The sequence below is a fragment of the Branchiostoma lanceolatum genome, chromosome 14 (genome assembly GCF_035083965.1).
Source record: "Branchiostoma lanceolatum isolate klBraLanc5 chromosome 14, klBraLanc5.hap2, whole genome shotgun sequence".
Classification (NCBI taxonomy): domain Eukaryota; kingdom Metazoa; phylum Chordata; class Leptocardii; order Amphioxiformes; family Branchiostomatidae; genus Branchiostoma; species Branchiostoma lanceolatum.
In genome coordinates this window covers 4,395,746-4,419,857 of record NC_089735.1, presented here as the reverse complement: position 1 = coordinate 4,419,857, position 24,112 = coordinate 4,395,746, and the positions used below count along the sequence as shown (strand labels likewise).

General features: G+C 45.2%; 4 protein-coding genes across 4 annotated transcripts; 2 read left to right on the top strand and 2 right to left on the bottom strand.

Moving 5' to 3' along the window:
• Positions 1-302: 302 nt before the first annotated feature.
• On the top strand, positions 303-2,336 carry LOC136448107 (lysosome-associated membrane glycoprotein 1-like). Its single transcript, XM_066447246.1, has one exon. The coding sequence runs from the start codon at positions 303-305 to the stop codon at positions 2,334-2,336; it is 2,034 nt and encodes a 677-aa protein (XP_066303343.1).
• Positions 2,325-8,788, bottom strand: LOC136448108 (solute carrier family 15 member 5-like). Its single transcript, XM_066447247.1, has 8 exons — positions 7,698-8,788; positions 6,581-6,803; positions 5,993-6,165; positions 5,337-5,557; positions 4,507-4,699; positions 3,899-4,099; positions 3,396-3,527; positions 2,325-2,990 (listed from the first exon to the last, which is right to left on the bottom strand). Exons 1-8 carry the CDS (start codon positions 8,131-8,133, stop codon positions 2,710-2,712), a joined length of 1,860 nt encoding a protein of 619 aa, XP_066303344.1. The 5' UTR covers positions 8,134-8,788; the 3' UTR covers positions 2,325-2,709.
• Positions 8,789-9,902: 1,114 nt separating this feature from the next.
• Positions 9,903-14,718, top strand: LOC136448105 (soma ferritin-like). The gene is made up of 4 exons (XM_066447244.1): positions 9,903-10,182; positions 12,189-12,335; positions 13,108-13,233; positions 13,921-14,718. The coding sequence occupies exons 1-4, from the start codon at positions 10,069-10,071 to the stop codon at positions 14,071-14,073; spliced, it is 540 nt and encodes a 179-aa protein (XP_066303341.1). The 5' UTR covers positions 9,903-10,068; the 3' UTR covers positions 14,074-14,718.
• LOC136448104 (solute carrier family 15 member 4-like) lies at positions 14,372-23,251 on the bottom strand. The gene is made up of 9 exons (XM_066447243.1): positions 22,281-23,251; positions 20,788-20,998; positions 20,204-20,370; positions 19,731-19,833; positions 18,450-18,555; positions 18,019-18,211; positions 17,492-17,692; positions 16,838-16,966; positions 14,372-15,756 (listed from the first exon to the last, which is right to left on the bottom strand). Exons 1-9 carry the CDS (start codon positions 22,576-22,578, stop codon positions 15,554-15,556), a joined length of 1,611 nt encoding a protein of 536 aa, XP_066303340.1. The 5' UTR covers positions 22,579-23,251; the 3' UTR covers positions 14,372-15,553.
• Positions 23,252-24,112: the final 861 nt, after the last annotated feature.

Below are 24,112 nucleotides of genomic sequence, written 5' to 3'. Positions count from 1 at the left end.
CAGCACTTTGTCCATATAAACAATATTTGAAGAAAATCAGCAAAATCAGACATTCCACAGGCATCTTCGATCACATTTACTGTCTCGCCCCGAAGTAAAAAGCTGAAATACAGTGTCTGCTGTTCGTCTAGAAACTCACAGGAAACGTTCACTTTCCCCTAACATACTTTTCAGAACCATGTGACGCAATCAGGGGACGGATCGCATGGATGACAAAGTCCACGCAGATGACACATTTCATGCAAAGGTCACGCGGTGTCCTCGGGTCAAAGTACGTCTCCGATGGTTGAAAAAAAATCACGATGGCTTCGCGACTCCCCTTTTCATCCGATCGGTTGTTCACCATTATCTTTATTGTTGGACTCTGTGTGAGTGCCACAACTGCGTCTGCTGGCTCGTCGCCCCCTATTGGACGTTTCTCACTTCATGAAAAAAACGGTAGGCCATGTTTTCTCCTCGACCTGTCGGCGACCTGCCATGTACAATACGAAAAGACAGACGGGACTCCTGCAACAGTGTCCTACCCTGTTCCGACCTACAGCCAGGCTACCGGGTACTGTGCCACTGAGCAATACGACCCGCACGCATCCTCCATTCAACTGCATTTCGGTGACCCCTTTCCAACGCGTGGTTTTAATGGAACCTTTGCGTTGATATTGAATTTCCAGCGTGACGCTCCCGTCATGACGCACTTCTGGTTAAACGAAGTGGTCAGCGTCCATACTCTGTCGCCCGAACTGTTTCCTGACGCAAAGTTTCCCAACAAGTATGTGAACACCTACAGCTTTGGAACCTATCTCAGCACGAGCGCCTTCCAATCACCACGTTCCTACCTGTGCAAGAGAGACAAGCTATTTCTCTTGGACCAATACGTTTCAGAGCCCCCGACAAACGTCACCATACACTACATTCATGTTCAACCGTTCGAGGTTCAACGGGAAGGAAGGTTTTCCCAAACAGAGGAATGCCCACAGGATTTCCTAAGTACAGAGGAACCACCATCAACGACAACCGGACCCTACACTACCGACACACCGGTTATCCCGGTCGGCCATTTTGTTTTGCACGACGACAAAGGTCAAGCTTGTTTGTTAGCAAACTTTGGCGCCATGTTTCGTGTGGAGTATGAGCTGACACAGGGAATCTCGCGCAACGCCACCTACGTTCTTCCAGAAAACTGCACCCTTTCCGGCTCCTGTGAAGAGAAAATCGTCCACGTAACGTTGAGTTTTGATACTGCTTTTAATCTAAGCGCGTCTTTCTCGTCAGACGGCAAGGCATTCAAGCTGGTGTCTTTATCAGTGGGATACGTAAGAAGCTCCGACCACTTTCCCGATGCCATGTACCCCGATACAAGCAGCATTGAAGAATTATCGAACTTGACACTAATGGAGACCGATGCCGGAAAGTCGTATCTTTGCAAGGAGCCAGAAGTGATCAAAATTGGGTCCAATGTCACGCTCGAAGTCCTGGAGCTACAAATTCAGCCTTTTGGCGTAAAGAATGGAAGTTTTGGTGAAGCAAATGAATGTAACAAGGACAATTCATCAACAATTGCCCCTCCCCCCACCAATGCAAGTTTCACCATTGTGCCGGCATCATCCCTGCTACCGACCAACCGTACACACACCACAGTCATGCCGACACTACCACCCCCTGTCGGTCCTACCGAACCACTGCAGGGTAACTACACAGTGTACGATTCAGAGGGCAAAGTCTGCCTCCTCGCAGACATGGGCCTACAGTTTAGGATCAACTACACCCAACAAAACGGACAGATTGCCACAGGTGTCGTCAACGTGCCCGTGGACTCGGAAGTGTCCGGTAAATGTTCCGAATCACACACATCGCTGACTCTTGCATTCTACGATGGAACATTTAACTTGACGGTCTCGTTCGCCTTGCACGAAAAAGACGGTGACTCAAATACCTACCAATGGAAAGGCATTTACCTCTTGTTTGTCGAAGTGCCCTCTATCTTTCCTGGAACGCAACAGGCAAACAAGCCAAGACTGATATCTAATACTAGTCTCGATCTACTTACAACCAGCGCGGGTAAGTCGTACAAATGTAACGCAGACGAAAATGTGACTGTAACGAAGGATATGGCAATACTTGTTCGTCGGGTTCACGTGCAACCTTTCGGTGTAGAATCTGGCCAGTTTTCAGCTTCAGAAGAATGCGCTCAAGACTCTAACGGGCCAGTGGATGAAATAGCAATAATTGTTGTTGGGGTTGTTCTATTTATCGTAGCCCTGTGCATAGCTGTCATTGGTGTCGTTGGTAAGAGGAGAGAGAAAAGGATGTACATTCCTCTGCCATCATTACTGGATTGATATGCTTTATGGCAATCTTGACTTGTATCAAAGTCAACTACATGTATACCAAACATAATAGATAAGTCTTTGGTGGTTAACAAATACAGGGCACACCAAAGACAGGTTCACTGCGATATATGATATACATGTCCGTCTCGTGCATTTTTGCTGAGATACCTAGGTAGATAATCAGCACTTTGCCTGTCCATATACATATACCTCAGGTCACATTGATATTGTACATGTTATATGAATATAGTCATGATGGAAAAAAAGTCATTCGGTCTCATCATTGAACAGCCAGTAATCATATGTTCAGGCCGTAGTACCAGCATTAGCAGCTTTAGCCTAGCATTCTATACAGTCGTGCATATGATTGAATACAATAGTCTTAGAGCGACGCAGTCAAACTGTAGTTTAGAGCATCAAGTTGCCGTTCCCAATCCACTAATTCGTCGTCGTCATCATCATCCGCTCTCGTTCCCTGCTTTTCGAAATACGTCACCAGCCGCAGCGTGTCTCGTTCCCGTTCTTCCTCCTCCTGGGCCACGTACTTGTACCGTGACGCCACGCCGCAAAACGCCACGAAGTTCACAAAGCCCAAAGCGGCCAGTAGAAAGAGGTAAGCCTCCAGATAGCCCTCGTTTGGTTCGTCCGGGTACCACTCTGTGCCTGATGAAAACATGTACTGTACATGAGTCAAGCATTACATTGTACATGGATAGTCAAATCCTAATGTTACTATGCACGTAGTGCCAACCGTGATGACTCACAGTGTCATATACATGGTGTTTTGCACATTAGCTAATGTATAACACTAAGTGTGTGAGTCGCTACAAGGATCTTGTCTCCTACACTCCCCCCACCCTTCTATCTTTCACCTTTGACTTGTACACGTCCCAAATAACGTTATTTAAATGTGTTTTTGCTAGCTTGACTTACGATTTTATCGGGAAATTTCGAAATCTGAAATCATTATTACAGATTGGCGCACTGCTAAAGCTGCTCCTCAATATCACATGAACCGTCATAACTGTTGAACGGCTTAGCCTGGACCTGCAGACTCCTGGGGCTCACCTGGTGTAGCCGCATTCACCACGTTGATGAGGACAGCGCCTGTGAGACTACCCAGCCCCATGGTGATCCCGACCAGTCCCATAACCACGGTACTCAGGGGAGCGGGGGCTTCCGTGTAGGCGAACTCGATACCTGGGTAGGGGTTGGTATTGAAGCTCCATATTAGCTTAGGACCCTAAACTTCTGCATAGTTCTAGGCCTCGCTTGTTGTTAAACTGTCCACAGATCAAGTGAAATTTAATGTGTTATGTGCAATAGTGGTCTTCTCTTTAGGGACCACAACAAGGGGCGTCTTTTGCTTGTATAGTTACTAGTAGAGTAACATTTTGCACTGGTTCTGAAATGGGTCTTGTCCTTGGTGCTGAATGACCTTCAAACCTGAACCGTGACGCCGCTGTCCTTGGTGCTGATCAGTTGTCATTTCGTCATAGCAATAAATACCTGTTCTTTTCATGTAAAGCAAAAGAGATTGAAAAAAACAGCCTTGAACGGAGATACTTTACCTGACGACATGACGAACACCTCCCCCGTCCCAACTAGCAAGTACTGCGGGCCCAGCCACAGTGCATTGATGGAGGACGCGTTGAAAGGAACGCCGCCTAGCGATTGTCTCACAACTCCACCCTCTTCTATAACGTTTTTACGTGCGATTTCCATCCCGGCTGCCACCAGGATAGCAAGGAGTCCTAGGAAGTGTCCAGTACCTTCAGAGGGATGTATAGATGAACATCTCATAATAAGTGGAAGCTATGCGCTTGTATTACATTAACAGACACAGTACACGGTAAGTCAACGCATTTCAGTAATGACTGCTATCCTGATTTTAAAAGAAGTTTGATGTTTGATATTTGATATCTGAAGTTGAAATCGTTATCGCTATCTTGAACATATCAAGAAATTCATGGATATGTTGTCACAGAGGAAAGCAATTCTTAGACCGACATTGAAATGAAGAAATGGCATCCGCTAACACACGTAGTAGGTTTCTCTCGCCAACCTTTAAATATGGTACCAAGTACAATGTCTGCAGAGTAATCTGGCATTGTCAACCTATCTTTGTCTACAGCTGTTCTTTCATGCAGTCTCGTATCTTAATCTGGTAAGGACCTACCCATTCTCTTTAGTGGACTCGGCCTAATGTTGCACATCTCAAGCATGGGATATACCACTCGGTCCATGAGGGGGACCAGCAGCAGGATGGGGATGATGGCAAACAGATTCAGGGCGGCGATGGGTAGATTTATCCCGGTCGAACCCACGTCCAAGTTCAACCGCATGGCTTGTAAGAAAAACGTTGTTGGTATCTGTTGGGAAAAATTGAAAAGATTTATTGATATCTATATTTGAATCTTGAAAGGGAATCAAAAGTACAAAGCAATGGCCTTAAACAATGGAGTAAAGCGGGTGTCTCACGCGGCTGTGCCTTATCGCGCCAAATTGCGAAACACATTCGGAAAGTGATTTAAACCGGTGCCAATCGGCGCCAATTTGTCGCCTGAAACTGCGATTTAAAAAAAAAGGATCGCAATTATATTGGCAAAATGGCGCCAAAATGGCACTGCAACTCTCTTTTTGATGAATTTTAATCATTGTACATTGGTTTATGAGTCATTGGCAACATTGCGATTTACAATACAGGGCAATAAGTTTAATCTCCAAGTAGATCTATCGATTGCAAAGCAGTATCAAAAGGGCTGACGAGTATCCAAAGCCACCGAAGTACTCTTGTATTCGATTTGGAGCCGAAACTGAGAATGTGACATTCAGCGCGCGGCCATTTTGTTTGTAGAGATCAGGTATTTTACCCGCGCGTCGCGATCGTACGTCAGTGTGACCGCAAGGGGAAAAACTGACGGAAATTCTCCAAGTTAGGCGCAGTCCAGTGAGATACCTGCTTAAAGACAGTCAAGTAATTTAAAAATCGCCGCGTAGACATCCTACCTGATAGAAGACAGTCCTGTTTAAGATCTGCACCAGGAAGACGGGAAAGATTCTCTCCAGTTTCTTCACCATCTCCACGTGTGTGTCTGAGAAGGACCCCCCGCAGCTCTCCTTGGCTCGGTCTAACCAGGAGTCCACGTGACCACACAGCCGACCCCTCCACCTCACCGTGTTCTTGGCCGCTTGGAAGACGATGCGAAGTGTCGTGGCTAGTGGACTCACTGTAAAACAAACTTGTGTTACAGCCAAGTGTCATTGAGATGCATGCCTCGTGTAATTTCTTCACCTTTGGCCTCCACTCCAACTTTTGACCTTTATTGATTTTCAAACGGCTAAAGACTTAGTTTTGACGTATATCGGATTTCATTTGTTCCACTGAATGTTGCAGGGTGGCAGGTGAACGTAATTTTACCTTGACACACTTACCTTTGCTAGTTGGAAAATGAAGGTAATTTAACCATGACACTATGAACTTTCTTAGGCGACAGGTGAACGTAACTTGACCTTGACGCTTTTACCTTTACTAGGCGGCAGGTGGACGTAATTTGACCTTGACACACTGACCTTTACTGGGCGGCAGGTGGACTTAACTTGACCTTTACATACTGATATTTACTAGGCGACAGGTGAACGTAACTTGACCTTGACACACTGACCTTTGCTGGGCGGCAGGTGGACGTAAGACTTCCTCCCCAGGTACAGGGCGAGCAGGGCCACCAACATGGCGACTGCGGGGATCAGGTAGCCGATGTAGAAATCCACCTCCTGCTGGATGTAGCAGATGGCCAGACACGCCATGGCGGACGCCACGTTCATCAACCAAATCCACCTGCACGTGAGAAAGGTGTGGTGAATGCATGGTTTTAAAGAATTCACTATTATAGGATTAATGACAGGCCCAAGTGTGTATACGGGGTCAGAAGGCTCGGTCAGGTCCTATAACCACCGAATAAACCACCGAGTGAGCGAAGCATAAACCACCGATTGAGCGAAGCATAAAACACCGATTGAGCGAAACATAAACCACCTGATTACACCGCATACACTGGAGGAAAGTAGATCTTTAACATTATCATCATTATCATTATTATCGTATATCAAACTGCCACAAGTGAGACAAGTATTGTATAACATATAAATCTTTTAATCTTACACATTAAAACGAACAAGAACTTTTTATAAATCACACTTCTGAGATTTGTTTGACCATACATCTGTTCGCTGCCTGACTGACTGTCACTCACCAGTTGAAAAAAGACTGTAACTCTTGCTCCCCTAGATCCCTGAGTTGGTACGCTCCAAAGGCGCTGACGTTAGCTTTGATGCCGCCGATACCTACTGAGATGAGGAGGAGGGCGATGAGGAAGATCCCCTCCTTCTGTGGGTCAGTCAGGGTGTAAGGGGGGCTCCTGTGGTGTTCTACCAACTCGTCAAACGGGAACGCCATCACAGGGAGGAGTGCAGAACCTGGATATTGTGAGATTGCAGAAATATCTTACTGTATCATCTAGGCTGTCTTCTTCTTCGTAACCACGTATGTCCATCCGCCGAGAAATCGGCAATTACTGACATGTGTCGGGTCAAAGCGGGCTGTAAGGTTTGGACCATCGCACACCGGGGAATCTGACGATAGCCATGCACAGTGTAATATGTAACATTTGCGTTAACCTTTTGTACAGAGGATGTAATTTGGGCCGTCCCAGGACCGCGAGGTCCTTTTTTTCTGAATAAAACCATTATCAAACCATTAATGTAAGCATCTGTATGCTATATGTGTGCAAATATAATGGATCGTGACCCAGTCAGGTCATATCAATGGCAAAGATATCTACAATTACTCATTTCAAGTGGGAAGTTAGACGTTGATATGACAAAATTGGAATTTTATTTTAGCTCACAGATTATTTCTGAACCATATTGACACCCTTGCGTTTCCCTGTGTGGTGTTACAATGACGCAGTCAGACCCGTGACGTTTGTCTATATGATCAAGTGTAATCTGAAACCAACACCAGATATCCTAAATATATCGTCAACTTTATCCTTAGCTGCAGGGATATCCCTGTAGCTCAACTAGTGGCAGCCTCACAGTTGAGATTCTGGTTCCAATTATTTGGCAACTGGGAAACCCGATTCAATCCTGGGAAGGGCATCTTGGTTAAGGCTGCACCCGTCTTTCGAAAGAGACGTAAAATGGGGGTCCCGTGTTCGAGCTGAGGTGTCTCGAGTTAAAGGAAAAGGGCTAGCGACCCCTCCTTGTAAAAATATACCCTGCTACAAAAACAGCAAGGAAACCTTCTGACCTATGCAAATGTTTCATTAGGTACATCAAGTTGAACAACAACAACAACAGAGTACTCACCTAAGAAGTGAATTATTGCACTTATGACGATAGCCTTGCACTTGCCCAGGTACGAGTCTGCGACCCAAATCCCGACCAAAGGCACGATCAAACTCATCCCGATAAACACATGGCTGATACTGACCGCCGTGGCGCTAGTGTAGTCAAGTTCAACCGTACAGAACAGCACCATGTTGGCAATGACACTGAAGAACGTCACTCTCTCCGCTAGTTCTACGAGAAGAATACAGATCGTCACTTGAAGTTTGGAAGATGCCCCACTGGTCGAGAGCGACCGTTCGAGTTTTTTCGTCCCCCCTCCCCAAGGAAGGAGAGGAATTTCCTCCAAAGCCGAGGCTTCGCGTTCTCTCGTGGTCGTCATGTCTAACGATTGACGATATTTTCGGTAAGTTTCACCGCTTGCGAGAAATCCCGCCGACAGGCCGGAGCGAGCCATGTTCCCTGCGACCCGTTAACCAGTCTTTACAATGGATTAGCGGTCAATTCTCTTCCTTCGTTGCTCTACATGTAAAGTGCTTACATGTAGGGGGGCTTTCACAGAGAAGGACAACAATAGTAGGCTATGAGTGGTCTTCCTGTTTGTCAAAGTCGACGGTTAACAGTCACGTTTTCCGTTGCACCTGTTTCGATGAAAACAGTAGAGTTTTGCGTTCAACCGTGTCGACAACACAGCTCACCGCGCCATGAGTCCTACCGGCATTCCAGCACGGGGGAGCCCATCCGAATGACAACATGCGACATCCGCTCGACGAAAATGCAAGAAAACCGCAAAACTTCCAGCGCGTGTAAGCGTCTTCCTCTTGCTGTCGCCTTTCAGTCTACTCCGGAGCAGTGAAGGTCGATCAACAACGCTTTTAGCGGAGAAACATGGCTATATCTGTGTCCGGGGCACACGTACATGTAAGTCCGAACACAGACTAGCCAGTATGTACGAAGACGTGTTAGGTTTTCCCAAGGAGGGTTTGGAGGATCAAGTTGGTGTTTTCTTCGCACTCAGCCGATGTTTGCCTAAGCGGGGACACGGGTTGTGATAACTTGTGCACGCCTAGTTTTTGCAGAGGGCGCGGGCCTCAGCATAGGGACCTCATAGTGCACTATCACTTCGCCGTGGCGACAAAAACACGAAAGAAATATAGATATCATAAACTATGCGTTGTTTCGCTAGTGCAGTGTGTGTGTAATGAGTAAAGTTTGTTGAAGGCTCCCCCTGACGTGTCGCTCCAATGGTAAGGGCTTGTGTACACTTCCTGTGCGAGCTCACGTTACGCCGAGCTCGGGTTTCTACCGCACAAGACAGCATTGTACCGGTCCCGAACTAATCTCCAAGCAGATGTGTGACTGTCTTGTTTTGCACGTCTTTTCGTGCCGTGGCGTCTTTTTGGTGATGCGCAGGTTTTCGTAATAGTGTATGCGATGGAGGCAACAGGAATTTGAAGGCGCCTTTTCCCCCTTTTTTTCTGACAGTATAGTCACGTACCGTTTTGAAGATAGAACTCATCTACTCTCATTCATTGGTAGCGTCATTCAAATCCATTGATTCAACATAGACTCCACACAATATTGGCTCTGTGACGTCACGGTAAACCCGTTAAGTTCAAGACAGCATTGTTTGATCTATTGCACTTCCAGACTAATCCACAAGGCGTCGCTGTACAATCGCTCTCCGGGAGTATACCAAGGCTGAATGGTTTCAACTTTCAAGTCAGCAAAAAGAAATGCAGTTGGCTTCGATACAGAAATGCCATGAATCTTGCCAATGATTATTCACTACTGCAAAATGTGACAGTACAACCGGTAACTGCCATTTACATAGCATACCCCCCCCCCCCGTAATTACTTTTCGTCCTTCCTTAACTTTGCTGTTGGCTGACTTCCGGCCTACATTTAGAAACGTCAACGTCAACGATTCTCAAAGCACGTAGACCAGCAGAGGTGATGTCATGCGCTCAATATCTTGGTGAAAAAGGCTGTTCTATCCTTTGTCAGGCGAGTCTTACCTTGATGAAAAAAAGTCCCAAAATGGTGATTCTTTCTCGTCAATGTACGTTCATACGTACACCTATACGCACCTTACTGTAGTACATACCGTTTATAAAGCTTTTACCATGTGTAAACCATTGACATATGAACGTTTTGTCAAAGTATTTCGCACACGAGTTTCTTTCTAGAGGGAGGGAATCCGCTGTTCCCACACACCAGGGAACAGTATATATACCGGGGTTCCATCCGCAAAGCTCAAACGCAGAGGTTGTTACCGCTTCTTCAGTGTAGGAACGTAACGACTTCTTCTGTCCCATTTTCGCACATTTTTCCCGACAAGTTTGTCTGCTAGCCGTGCTAACTCGTGCCACTAGAACCAGAGCTGTTGAAAATGGCGCAGGCTTCCCAGTCCCAGGTCCGGCAGAATTTCCACGAGGAAAGCGAAGCGGGCATCAACAAGCAGATCAACATGGAGTACTACGCCAGCTATGTCTACCGCTCCATGGTAGGTACACCGCTCGCATACTAAGCAGCTCGCAGTATTCATCAGATTTACTGGTATTGTACGGATATGGCTGGCGCACATCGTAATTACTGGTAGATCTCTGTGCTAGACCTTAACTATCATAAATGTCCCTCAAACATGAGTACCAATTTCAGACTTGCACTGATGACGTATGACATATCATATGTATTAACTGATATTTTTCAGTTGCCGCAAGAATTGTAAAGAATTGCTTGAAAGTTGTGTCTGTAAGAAAAAATCTAGTCTACTGTACGAGTAGAATAGAATTTTCTCAACGGCCACCATTTAATACTCATACAGCGTATCATCTATGACGGCAGGTCTTAATGACCTTGTTCATGAAACTCTTAATTTAAGAAACGTTTAGTATTATTGAGATGAATTGGGTTATCACATGTTTTTATCTGAAAAACTACTCCACATTAACCTACAGAATCAAAGACACCCTTGACAATGCAATTTTTGCTTGTCATTCTATCTGCTGAGTCACCAGCACTGTTACGTTACGCACCTCACGTACACACACACATTCCGGGGTCAACGGCCGGGCGTCGCTCCAAATCTCATTTGGACGAGCTTTGGTTCAATTCAGTCAAAACATACTGATTGGAGAAATACGGCTTAAGAGGGTCTTGTCATAAAGCATGAAAGGGCCATTGGCAATCGTATTTTTGCATGCCTTTGTCATCCGCATTGGCTGTTACGTTTGGCGCCTCACGTACACCCACACATGCTAGAGTCAACGACCGGGAGTCGCTCCAAATCTCATTTTGGCGAGGTTCGGTTCAGTCAAACATACTGATTGGGGAAAAACAGCTTGTTTTTATACTTTCTTCTCATTCTATACGTAACTACGCGCGTTTAAAATGGTAGCCTTATATCAAGCAAAATACGCCCTCCACCTAATTGTAATTGGCCGATATTTTTTGTGGTGAGATTTTTCCAGCAGCCGTAAAGATTGTAATAAGAATTACTTTCAAGTTATATCTGAAAGAAAAATCCAGGCTTACCATATGATCGTAATGTTATATGGTGCAATAACAGAGATCAATGGCCAACATTCAAACTTATATATCATATTAGGAGCGTTTTTAGTCACATTGTAACCTGTAATGTTCATGCGTATCTTAAGAAGCACTATTATCAAAATTGAGATAGATTGCCTTCTCGCTTGGCTGTGTTTGAATGATACCGCACATAAACCAACAGGGCCAGAAAGCATGAAAGGACTATTGACAATCTCGTTTTTGCTTGTCATTCTATCTGCTGCGTCACCCGTACTGACTGTTCCGTTCGGCGCCTCACGTACACCCACACATACCAGGGTCAACGGCCGGGCGTCACTCCAAATCTCATTTGGACGAGCTTTGGTTCAATTCAGTCATAACATACTGATTGGAGGCTTAAGAGGGGATTGTCATAAAGCATGAAAGGGCCATTGGCAATTGCATGTTTGCATGCCTTTGTCATCCGCATTGGCTGTTACGTTTGGCGCCTCACGTAGACCCACACAGGCCGCTAGAGTCAACGACCGGGAGTCGCTCCAAATCTCATTTTTGCGAGCTTTGGTTCAGTCAAAACATACTGAATGGATAAATATGGCTCAAGAGGCGCTTGTCCTCATGTAGTCTTGCTATCGTAACTATCTGCTATCATCTGTTATACCTGGGTTCAACCCATACCGTTCGCTTAGGATTTTAAATGCTTCAGCTCAGCCAGATACGGTATAACGTTAAGCCATGTGATGACCCCGGGATGCCGAGCAGGCTGGAGATACAGCCTCAAACTGGCGGGGTATCTAGCTTTAATGTTTCGCAATCGGGATACAAGGAAATTATGTCCGGTCTCTGAATACTCTGTTATATCTTATGTGTGTACTGTGGCACGTTTGCAATAAACGGTCGCTTGTACTGTTTGTAAATGTTGCAATGTTATGCATCAGTTCGGGTCATGGTTGAATTGCGCACTGTTTTTTTTTACCACAGGCCAGCTACTTCAATCGCGATGACGTGGCTCTGAAGGGGTTTGCGAAGTTCTTCAAGAACATGTCGGAGGAAGAGGTCGGACACGCTCAGAAACTGATGACGTATCAAAACCTGCGGGGTGGACGCGTGGTGCTCCAAAATATCCAGGTAAAAATACAAAATGTCTTCATATCAAATATTTCTATAGGTATTAAAGGTAGGACGGAGAGGCACTGTAGATGTTTGGGCGGTGGTTTAATTTTCGCGGTGACCGGTTCACCACAGACTTAAAACCACCGCGAAAATGCTTGTTCTGTCTTCTGCCAGCCGACCCCTTTGTTTCAACGGCGAACTTAAAACCACCGCAAACACTGTCCCCTCCACGGAAAGCTAAACCCCGTGAACATAAATGCAGGTATACTGTAATATTATCACAAGGGAAAGAAAGACATGCAAATGATATATGAAACATTAAGATAAGCTAGTTCACAGATTGAAGTGCGTATGTGCAGTGTGATGTATTGTGGATACTATGTCAAAGTTGAAGACCCCTGGTCTTTCTTTACGCATTGCCACGCCTTCAACCTTGACATACATGCATTACCTACAATGTAATGCACTGCACATGCGCAGTTAAACCCGTGAAGTAGCTTATTCCTCCTATTCAAATACTCTCCGGCCACACAGAGGTTCAACTCCGGCTGGTTTTTGATGTGTTTTTAGGCTTTTTTTGTCGGGCTTTATATCTTGTCCCGTTGTCTTTATGTCGTCAAACTTGGCTTGGCGACTTTAAGAAAACAGTACAAAAAATATGAAGCCCGAAAAAACGCATGAAACATGTAAAAAAAGCCAGAGCCGAACCTCTGCTTGGAGAGTACTCGTATATGCGGGGTTTAAATACTAACGTTACTGTATTTGTTCTCTGCTGTGCCTGATGAAGAAACCGGAGCGCGAGGACTGGGGCAGCGGGCTGGACGCCATGCAGGCTGCCCTGGCGCTGGAACGGAACGTCAACCAGGCCCTGCTGGACCTGCACAAGACCGCCCTGCGTCACAACGACCCTCAGGTCGGTCTTCACTAGCCTCTACCTGGCTCCGTCCTATCGTTAATTGGGAAAATAGTAGAAATCAGCCGAGGTACTCCACTATACAGGGTAGGTCCGCTATACAGTAAAGTTACGTTTCGATGGCGGATGGCTCCGTCCATCGAAATGGAACCTTACTGTATAGCGGATCCCGGACCTTGTGACCCTGTATAACGGAGTACCTCGGCTGATTTCTACTATTTTTCCAACGATAGGACGGAGCCAGGTAGAGGCTAGGTGTTCACGAGTTCGTCTTACAACACGCCTCATACAACAGGTCTGGGGAAAATGTAAATGAAGCAGGCATAGAGTACTGCTAGTAAACACTTTCCCATGTCTGGGTACGCATGCGCGGCGACAGGAATTGTGGGTAACATGTCAAAAGTGAAGGCCCCTAACTTGTAAACAGTTCTCGACTCAACCACACGCCGTTTGTTTATGTCTGAGGGGCCTTCACCTTTGACATATCACCCACACTTTCTTTCGCCGCGCATGCGTACTTAGAAGTATGAAAGCGCTTATAGCAATTACATCACTTGAAGTCATTTTGATAGAAAAATACAACTCCAAGGAGTGACAGCATAACATAGCAAACTCAATCGAAAGGGGGAGGGGTAGTTAATTGTATGTTGTGTGATCTCTGACCGTGACCTCTGCCCTTTGACCTAGATGATGGACTTCCTGGAGGAGGAGTACCTGGAGGAGCAGGTCAGGTCCATCAAGGAGTTTGCCGATCACGTGACCAACCTGAAGCGTGTCGGGACGGGCCAGGGCGAGTATCTGTACGACAAGCTCACTCTGGACTGCGAGGAGGAGGCCTAAGCGCATGCGCACCACGCTGATGTCACATTCAGCGTCATTAGTTTCAAGCAGATGTCGGAAGAAAAACTTGTAACACGTGGAGTCAGAAAAGTTTTTTTCCCTCGTAATATCTGTGAGATCACCGACTGCATACCACCATTTGGCAATAAGCAACATTCCTAACATACAACTCCCACTACATGCTGTGCAGTAGTATCAACACACATCCCACTTAAAACGGTCAGAAGGATCCTGCCGAAAAAAAGATGCACCTAATATAGAGCTGCTCTTACCACAGCTCTAGTATTTTACTCTATCAGCAGTTACTAAATATTTTTATTGTTTCTCCCTTCTAAACATTCCTGGACAGGTTTCAGTATGTTAGTATCATCTGTGACAAAGATTCAACACTTTCCTTGATATTTTCATCAGATGACAGCTAGAATGTATGTCAAGTAGGTAGTGTGAAAGTGTGAAACTTAGTGTGGAACTTAGGGTGAACTTTAGTGACCTCACAGATGTACTATAGTACAGGGTGTTTGAACTCACTTTGCTGTCTGTTGTAGAAACAAAACTAGAAGATATGTACGTCAGAAGTTATGATTAACAAGCAGAGAACCTGTATATTAGGAATGTTGCCAAGTTAATAAAGCACGGAAGAGCAAACACTGAACGTGTCTGTCTTATCTTGTCATTTAACTTTAAGATGTAAATCATGAAGTAAGGAGACAATTTTCAATTTGGTTTTTATCAAGATCACTATTATTGATACATCACCATTCTCCATAAGAATGAATAAGAATAAGATAATGCAAATATAGCAACTAAAATGTACAGTAAAAATAATGGTGTTTTGAATATAAGGTTATTGTTGAATGTGCACACATCTAGAAAGTTTTCTCAGTAGCCTACGTTTCTTGTCCAAGGCGGTTATCTCTCCAAAACGACAACAATCACAACATTTTAATCATGGCCAAGTCGACACTTCTTTCATACATACCGTGGCTTGCATTGAGCTTAGTGTGACGTTAGGATGACAATCTTTGGCAAATACACACATACAGTTCCGTTTTTCGATGTTTCTCCTCTCATAACATACGCACCACGCGGCACCAGTATGATAATAATGAGCTGTTTGGCACGAATCCATGGAGACATAACCGGGATCATCAATCCAAGCCTAGCAAACAAACTCTAATAAAGCTTAGCCTGGATGCCAGACCCCCATCTCATTAATATCTATGGTCATCTATCGTGTGAGGGTTCCTCAGGGTCTAACTCATGGGAGCTGTTGTAGAATTTCCTTGGGGGTCTGTCGGACAGTTGACCAGTGTAGGCCCTGGAAACAGTCTGGCATCTAGGCTAAATGAGCCTTGAAGCAACTATGCAACTTCTCGGAAGGAAATCAATCTAAATAGATGATTTCATGCCAATGTTCTACCGTCAAGCTGCTGACAAGCCCAAAAGCGAAATATTTTTTTTTCTTCAAAAATCCTTATAATCAGGTCGGAACGGAACGCTCAGCTGCAGTTCCAATGTCGGCCAAAAGGCGGCGTTGTCTGTATGTCTTGTACCCGTACCGCTGGGCGAGGAACACGAAGAACACGGTGTCGAGGAGCATGAAGATGGCCAAGAAGATGAAGAACCATTCAGCCCGGCCGTCATTCAGTTCCACCGGGAACCACCGCGTACCGGTCATTTGGTCTGAAAAAAAAACGGAGACAAGACTTGAGTTAGACTAGAGTTTCGATCCAAAACTAATCAACTTCATCCGTATGACTGTCCCAATAGCTTAGGACACGTCACCTTTCGATCATATGACTACAGTGATGAAGGAAAGGTGACTGGTAGTTTGTACCGCCCCCCGTCTCGGTTGAGCAGCGGATGTGGCTGCGGATAGGTCTCCAATTACAGCTATAGCCTGGGTACCAGACCACCGCGTTACAGTTGCTAATCTTTCGGCCGGGGAAGCAAATTTCCCCGCCACCAGTTAGTACACGGCCCCTAATATAATTATCTCTCGCGCAATAGATATTAGAGATCGGGTGCGAAGAGAGATCGAGCGCCAAGACATAATCTTCAAGCAGATCTACACGGAGCACGAAAATCGTATATGCTAGCCAGAGAAGCTCCAGTCAGCCAGATAAGCTCCCCCTACGGGACTGGAGCTTATCTGGCTGACTGGAGCTTCTCTGGCTAGCATATACGATTTTCGCGCCCCGTGTAGATCTGCTTGGAGATTACCAAGAGAGACCGGATGCCAACTCTATATCGCGTATCGCGTGCTTCCCCGTCCAAAAGGGGTTATCGTCCAGCACGAAGGGTCCAGTCTAGTATCCAAGCTAGGCTAGCTATAGCCTAATCTCTACCAGGCTCCACAGGTTGATGGAAAAATAGTAGAAATTTGCCAAATAGGCAGAAAACATGCCAGAGGAGTTAGCTGGCCAGGGAGTACAGTTTGCGACTGGGCGCTGGTTGGTTTATTACTTAAATGATCTCCAGCACCGAGCTAGTTCATTTGTATGAATAATGGTGGATTACTTTTATAACGTTTGAAGAAGCCGACTCCCGACAGGCTCCCTAGGTCGCAAACTGTACTCTCTGGCCAGCTAACTCCTCTGGCATGCTTTCTGTCCATTTGGCATATTTCTACTATTTTTCCATCGACCTGTTTAGCCTGGTTTAGATTAGGCTATAGCTAGCCTGGCTTGGATACCAGACAGGGCCTTTCGAGCCCTTCCAGCGACCTGTGGGGCCTGGTAGAGGCTAGCTATAGCCTACTCACAGCTGATGGCGTTGAAGAGAGCGGACAGCCCCAGACTGGCGTAGCTACCCAGACCCCACATCAGCAGCAACAGTCCCATCACGGTACCGCGGGCACGCAAAGGAGCCTGGGTATAGGCAAAGTAGTACCCTGTTGGAGAAGAGATGGGGGAAGATGGTACTGAAATGTAAATAAAATCTATATTGGAAATATCACTTTTATTGCATGAAATGTCCACGCGCAGTGACATGCCCTTATTCTTATTTTTTCACCAATCGCCTTGACTATTATAGTATATATATTAGAATGGGGCCCGGTGTCAAGCCAAATTTCTGAGCTTGCCAAATACGTGAGAGGTCAGCTGCTGCACCTGAGCACGACACTTTTTAGGGGGGGGGGGGATTCCAGCATATGTGAGAGGATTACTCTAAGTGCAAAACATCCGTAGGACGTGGCTTGAAGTGCTCCCAATGACATTTGACGTTTGAAACTGGAAACTCGTGTATATGTACAAAGTGTGCTAAACGAATGGCTGCATTTCTTATCATTGTGTCTAGTACGTGGCCTTGTAACTTTTCCCCCACAACTTTGTCTTTGGAAAATTACTTCTTGCTAAATGGAAAACAATGACAGTTATTAGACCGGTATTAGAACAATAAAAACATAGATAGATACCCGTAACCATGGTCATAACTTCGCTCATGCCACTGAGCAAGAACTGTGGGATCTGCACGAAAACCGTCATGTCGGCAGCCTGCATGGTGTGTTTGCTGATGTGCTGGGTGACGTAGCGCCCTTCTTGGACCAGCTGACGCCGGTAGACTTCCACTAGAGCAGCCGCGACGATCGAACCTACGGACAGGAGCATGCCGATCCCTGGGCGTACAATCGGAACGAAATATGTAAGATCTGATACCTCCGCGACTTTTTCTACATTTCTTGACAAAATATATAAAACAACCATGTCCACCGTACACATTGCATGCTTGACTCTCGCTTGTTATCCTTGGGTTCCTGGCTTCATCAACAGCAACATTTATTTCATGCCTGTCCATTCCATGTCTGCGGAACAACTTTGGACCTTGGGCCAACTCAGCCAGCGACAAAAAAAATTGAACCGGACCTACGGACACACAACAAGCACACTGACCGAAAACAATACCGTTTTTACGGAATCCTCCACTCATTGGTTCCACACCTACCCATGCGCTCCAAAGAGGTGAGCTCGCGCCCCATCCGGGCCATCCAGGGGTACACCAACCAGTGCATGATGGGAATCATCAACAGAACGGTGGCGGCATTGAAGACGTTCAGGAAGACACCATCCATCCCTTCAGTACCGCCAAATTTCGGTAGGCGGAGCCGTTGACTCTGAAACAGGAAGGTGGTGCGCATCTACAAAAACAAAACAAAACAAAAACAAAAAAACAACAAGGGTCAATTTTTGAACACATCAATGCTTGGTTGATAACTCTGGTTCTTAAAGGCATGACTACTTCTTGTCCTTTTCTGAGCTGGTATTAGATAGGTGCCAATGAAGATTATGACTATCAACATTTCTAACATTCAACGTGATGAACACAATGATCAGTCGCACCATGTAAGAGCGGAAAGGAACAGCGAGAGCGCTAACCTGTGAGTACAGTGTAAAGTACAGGATGAGGCACAAGAAGATCCACAACAGACTGAAGAGTTGTTTCACGTCATCAACTTCCTCTGAAGCACGACTCTCCTTTGCCCTGAAAATAGCATCAGCGAGGTATGTTAAAGCGCTAGACTTTACAAATAACGAGCTCAATCTAAAATTAATGGGACAGCACCCCATTATCCCATTAATCTACCTAAAGAGACATCTAAAATAACACCTTATTAGTAAATTAATGGAATAGCACCCCATTATCCCATTAATTTACTATAAGGCCACAGCAAGTAAATTTTATGGATGACATCCTCCGCAGACTCCAAAATTAATGAGATAGGGCGAAAAAAAAACAAGGCGGGCCCAAAAAAACAAGACTCCTATATTTTCAAATTTTGATATCATAAGTCTTGTTAAAGAAGAATTGAGGCGTCGTAATATGATATCATGACCAACAGGTCTTTTATTCCTGTATTCAACCAATGAGGTTTCACATATAATATAAAACCTCTTTGATTTAATGTAAACATGTCCTTGTAGATGTGTATACATCTCAATAGACTAACTACAACAAATGCAGAAAAGAGCTTGTTGTACCATCATCTGAAGCAACTATACTGGGAATTCATATGCGATGAAACACCTTGTGTATACAGCTCAATCAACTAGCCCCCCCTCCCATTATTCCTACAATGTCCTTGCCAGAACAAATGCAGAAAACAGCTTGTTATCATACCATCATGGGCAGGAACTACACTGGGTATTCATATGCAATGAATCGAAACACCTTTGACTGTCAACATTAAACTGTTCTTGAAGATGTGCACGTGTAAACAGCTCAATTAACGTTATAACTAGAACAAACGCAGAAAACAGCTTGTCATACCATCATGGGCAGGAACTACACTGGGTATTCATATGCAATGAAACACCTTAAACTGTCAACGTTAACGACATATTTGCCAATTTTTGGCATGTTGACCACCGTCGAAGGGCAATGAAATTTCTTGTTTTTATTTTGAAATCAGGCGAAAATTAATGAGCGCGCTGATGTCATCCATAAAAATTACTTGCTGTGGCCTAAGAGACATCTACTAAAAATACCTTACTAGTATATCAATGGGACAGCACCCCATTATCCCATTAATTTACTATAAGAGACATCTAAAAATCCCTTAGTAGTAAATTAATGGGACAGCACCCCTTTATCCCAATAATTTGCTAGAAGAGACATCTAAAAATCAAGCTCGCTCCTGAAGCTTCGCCAAAAAGTACCTGTCGAGCCAGCGCTCCATACAGCCACCAGGAGCGCGTTGCACAGGCCGCTGGGCCCGCCCGGAGGCGCGGAGGATCCCCGCCACAATACCAAGGACTTCCTCTGTTAGGAAAAACACTTTGTTAGAGGACAGGTGGTTCCTAATTGTAGTAGGATCTAGGAGTACTACTCTTGATTGCTTGGAGGGAAGAGGAAATGAAACAAGAACCAGATAAGAAAGAAGCAAGAAGAAGGAAAGAAAGCAGAGAAACAAAGAAAGATGAAAAAGACTTGCTATTTTTACATTTGATTGCATTCTTTCTACGGCGTCCACAAGGTTGGTAGGTATAGGACCACTAGTTTGAGCTCTCTAGAAACTAGAACACTATATTCTAGAGCGATTTGTGAGGGCTTAGATATCAAAGCAAATCATGGCAAAAACTAATTCCTTTATAATCATTTTCAAGATATGATAACATTATCATGAGCGTACCTTTCTCCTCATCTGGCTCGTACCATCGCTTCCCTATCACGAACACAACCCCGGACAGGAGCACGGCGATGCAGATAACCACATATCCGTACAGAGTATGGACTTCTTGCAGGTAGGCCACCCCTAAAACAGCAATGGCACCTCCCACGTTGATGCACCAATAATACCTGACAATAACGGAACGTAACAGTAATAACATCATCGGAACAAATTCGTCAACTTGATAATTAAGAAATGATTCCTAACACTTTATGACAAGATTAAAAGATTAAACATTCTAAATATGAGTATTGACAGGTTTGCATTTATGTTGGGGAAAATTATCAACAGGTGACGTGCTTTGCAGAAGTGTATATATTGAGTACTATTCATTTCAGTTATATGTATGATTTTATGGCTACCGGAAACAAGATGGCGACCGGAAGTTGTCAGAATCCTAAGTTGGCGGCGCCCGTCGACGCGTACGAGGGAAAAATTGTTTCACTATCACGAACCTGTAAGAAGCAATTTAACAGCGGAATAACGAATGAATTGATAGTGCAAATTGCATCTTGTGGAATTCGAAGAAGCTCTGATTTTCTCACCAATGAAAGTAGGCCTTCAGCTGGTGGTTCAGGTTCTCGCAGTATTCTCCGTACTGCCCTGCGCCGTACAGTCCTAGGTTGGACTTGCTGCCTCCGGTGCCCACGGCCACCAGACACAGACCCGTCAGATACAGCGAGACAGGCACACGACTGTCGGTCGGCGGCTCGTCATGGGCACAGAAGTACGACGATAGAATCAAGAACACGGTACCTGGAAAATCATAGGGCGTGTGTGAACATACATGATCTACACTAGAAAGTATGATTTCGAAGTGGGGTGATATATTTCTTTGATGTTGTTTTTCATTCAGGTTGGAGGAAAAAGCTTTGATACAACAATAAAGGCAATGCTGACAAACATAGCATTGACGACGGTGGTTTTATGTTGCTGTATAGAGTAATGTGGATTGATAATGTATTAGCTTATGTTAGATGTGGATCATGTATCATTCCAAGCCAAGAAGAAGGAAGGATCATGTATGGTAAAGAACTGTCTTCTTTGGTGACTTGGAATTCTTGGAACTAGGCATGATACTACAATATTTGGCTCGCCCCTGGGGCGTCGCCAAAAAAGAAGGAAGATCCAACAAAGTGTTGACCCTTTAGAAATATTTTGATCGGAAGTCCACGGCAATAATGTGACCCGCCTCGCTCTCTTCCTGCCCACATGGCTTGCAGTTATAACTATTCACACATGAGTCCGTCACAGATCCGCCCACGAGTGGCGGGAAGACTACAGTGTGGAGTGGGTGGGAGAAAATTCTTCAAACATCCAGTAACAATTATAACGTAGTATTTGTGCAGTGTACAGTGATTTAGTCCTCAGCCAACATGTTTCTTGATCACCCAAGAATAATCATTTGCGAATGTGGGGAGTGGAGTGGCCATGTTTGTAATAGGTCAATAAATGACAGGTGAATACAACATGGCGGAAAAATGCAAAAGTGAAAGTGGTCTGAAGCCGCTGAGAGAAATAAAATTTCTGAAGGCATTCATGCAGGATCAGGCATTCTGAAGGCATATGTCGTGTAATGCAATAGCCCATCGTTAAAGGCATAGACGCCCACTGTCCTACGCACCCAGCGTCGTTACAATTACTCCATCTCCAAGTAGAGGTCGGTGGGGAACATCGTGATCTTCTCAGCGCATATGTACCGTTTTCTTTCTTTCTTCCTTCCTTTCCTTCTCGAAAGAAAACAGGGCATGCGTCATAAAGAAGGCCACGATCTAGTCTTCCCCACCAACCTCTGCTTGGAGAATACTGCCTCACAATCGCAGCCTGTGATAGTGTAGTATGATAAATCAGTGATGATTACAAAGCATTAGAATGCACAAGCCTGGAATCATGATCCAGTAAAGGGATGAGCGGCCTAAATTGGAATATGACCTTCCTACCTGGCCGAAAGGATCTACTCTACTCTACTCATGATCCCCTACCCGTCAAAATATCTCTTAATCTCCTGCTTAAACTGTCATGGAAACTGTGCACTCACCCACAATATATACCCCCAGACTCCCCAGGATAGTCCAGAAGCGGCTGAGCACAGCGTCTGCCAGCCAACCCCCGACTATCGTCAGCACATAGGCGAAACCCGTGAAGATGTAGGTGAAGGTGGACGGTTGATCGTGGTACAGGCGGGGGAAGCAATGGGAGGTGGTAAACAGTGCCATGTTGGACACTATGCCGTAGTACGCCACGCGCTCGCACAGTTCACTCAGCCCGATGATCAGACTCGTCTTGTAGACCCGGGGAAACCGCCCGGCAGCTTGCTGATCTTGTTGTAGCGCCATTTTGCTGGTTGGCACTTCCTTGAATTCGAAACTGTTTCAGTTTCGAACGGCTGACTGGCTTTGGCGTCTTTCACTTCCGGGGCGCACGCCAGTCGTACAAATGAGATTTTCTTCTCCCGCACACGCCAGTGCCAGAACTGAACAAAACAGGAGACGGCTTCGGGCGGGGAAGTCAGAACTTGTAGTACAGTACAGTTACGTATACCTCAATGACTCTCAGTGCTCGATGACTTTATTTTGAGGAATATAGTTTCTTTATAACAGGCACAAAAGCAACAAGGTTCCCTATGAATATAGCTACATGAATTAATATTGATTGATACTTGAAACAAATATTCCTCAACATTGATTTATCAAGGCACATTGATTCAGAACTTTGACCAAAAGCATATAGACCGGACTTTTGTTCACTATGAAACATGTCGTCAGCTGATTTGATTTTTAAAGGTTACCACCGCGAGGAAATGAATTTCAAAGCAACCGCGCGATTGTAAAGGTCAATAAAAAGGAAGTTTCAAAACATTACACTGGAGTCAGAAAAAGTTATTCAAAGGTTGAAAAGTCATAGATATCTGACACTGGAAATGATGAAGGGAGAAAAAGTTGTAATGACTCTCTCGCCTCATAACCTGGTCTCCAGTCTCTACGGGTCGGCTTAGGGGTGTTTTACCGGGCCCAGTCTGCTATAATGGCCCGTTTCTGTCAGCCTGCCTTAGATGGCATATAGAGTCTTCGGGAGTCCGTAAACCCACTCCCGAGCGGGCTAATCTGTGTGGGCGGGCGGGTACCACTCCCAGCACCGTAGAGATACCGGGGAGCTCCCAATGGTATAATGGTTTCCAGGCTACTCGCCTCAGGGCGTTTTTATAGAGCTGCCGTTAACTGCTACCGAAAGATGATATTTTTATGCTGTTGTAGCAAATTACGAAAATGCCGCAATTGTTTTACAGCCGAAACCCAAAAAAAGCCAGCAAAATCATGATACCGTAAATGCAGAAATGTTCGCGGTGGTTTTGTGTTCGCGGTTTTCGTGGCGACTGTTTCACCGCGAACTCAAAAACCACTGCGAACATTTTTGTCCAATTCTGTAGCAGTATGTGACCATAGCCAAATGATAGCGCTGCCGCGAACTTAAAACCACCGCGAACACTCAATTTTTCCCTTAGCGCGAAATATTGAACCACCCATTTACAGTATACCCATGGTCTAGATAACGTTGATCATCACGCGCGCAAATGGTAACGCCCAACATTGGTCTGGCGTACAGCGGAAAGAACCAGCGGCTGGCAGGCACACTGTCGTCATGTGACGCCTACTCACTTCGGTAGGGGGCGTTTCATGATGATCATGTCCAGGGTGTACCGTGTCTTCCTTGCATTGCCCTCACTGCCTCGACAGAATAGTTTTGTGTAGGAAAAACACACGCTTTAAATTCAAATCAGATGGTGTAGAAACCACATTACTATTTGTCATACAACACTGTGTGAACATGAAGAAAGGTACCTGTCACACCATCCCCAGTATGTAGTACGTA

What these genes read in the sequence shown, in the direction of transcription:
- LOC136448107 (XM_066447246.1), top strand. Translation starts at nt 303, where the DNA reads ATGGCTTCGCGACTCCCCTTTTCATCCGATCGGTTGTTCACCATTATC.
- LOC136448108 (XM_066447247.1), bottom strand. Translation starts at nt 8,133, where the DNA reads ATGGCTCGCTCCGGCCTGTCGGCGGGATTTCTCGCAAGCGGTGAAACT. An exon ending in GGTGTTCGTCATGTCGTCAG is followed by an intron (nt 3,528 to 3,898) that starts GTAAAGTATCTC and finishes ACCCCTACCCAG; the next exon opens with GTATCGAGTTCGCCTACACG. An exon ending in GGTGAATGCGGCTACACCAG is followed by an intron (nt 2,991 to 3,395) that starts GTGAGCCCCAGG and finishes TGTTTTCATCAG; the next exon opens with GCACAGAGTGGTACCCGGAC.
- LOC136448105 (XM_066447244.1), top strand. Translation starts at nt 10,069, where the DNA reads ATGGCGCAGGCTTCCCAGTCCCAGGTCCGGCAGAATTTCCACGAGGAA. An exon ending in GCTATGTCTACCGCTCCATG is followed by an intron (nt 10,183 to 12,188) that starts GTAGGTACACCG and finishes TTTTTACCACAG; the next exon opens with GCCAGCTACTTCAATCGCGA. An exon ending in TGGTGCTCCAAAATATCCAG is followed by an intron (nt 12,336 to 13,107) that starts GTAAAAATACAA and finishes TGCCTGATGAAG; the next exon opens with AAACCGGAGCGCGAGGACTG.
- LOC136448104 (XM_066447243.1), bottom strand. Translation starts at nt 22,578, where the DNA reads ATGGCGCTACAACAAGATCAGCAAGCTGCCGGGCGGTTTCCCCGGGTC. An exon ending in CGAGCCAGATGAGGAGAAAG is followed by an intron (nt 19,834 to 20,203) that starts GTACGCTCATGA and finishes TTTTCCTAACAG; the next exon opens with AGGAAGTCCTTGGTATTGTG. An exon ending in AGTTATGACCATGGTTACGG is followed by an intron (nt 16,967 to 17,491) that starts GTATCTATCTAT and finishes CTTCTCCAACAG; the next exon opens with GGTACTACTTTGCCTATACC.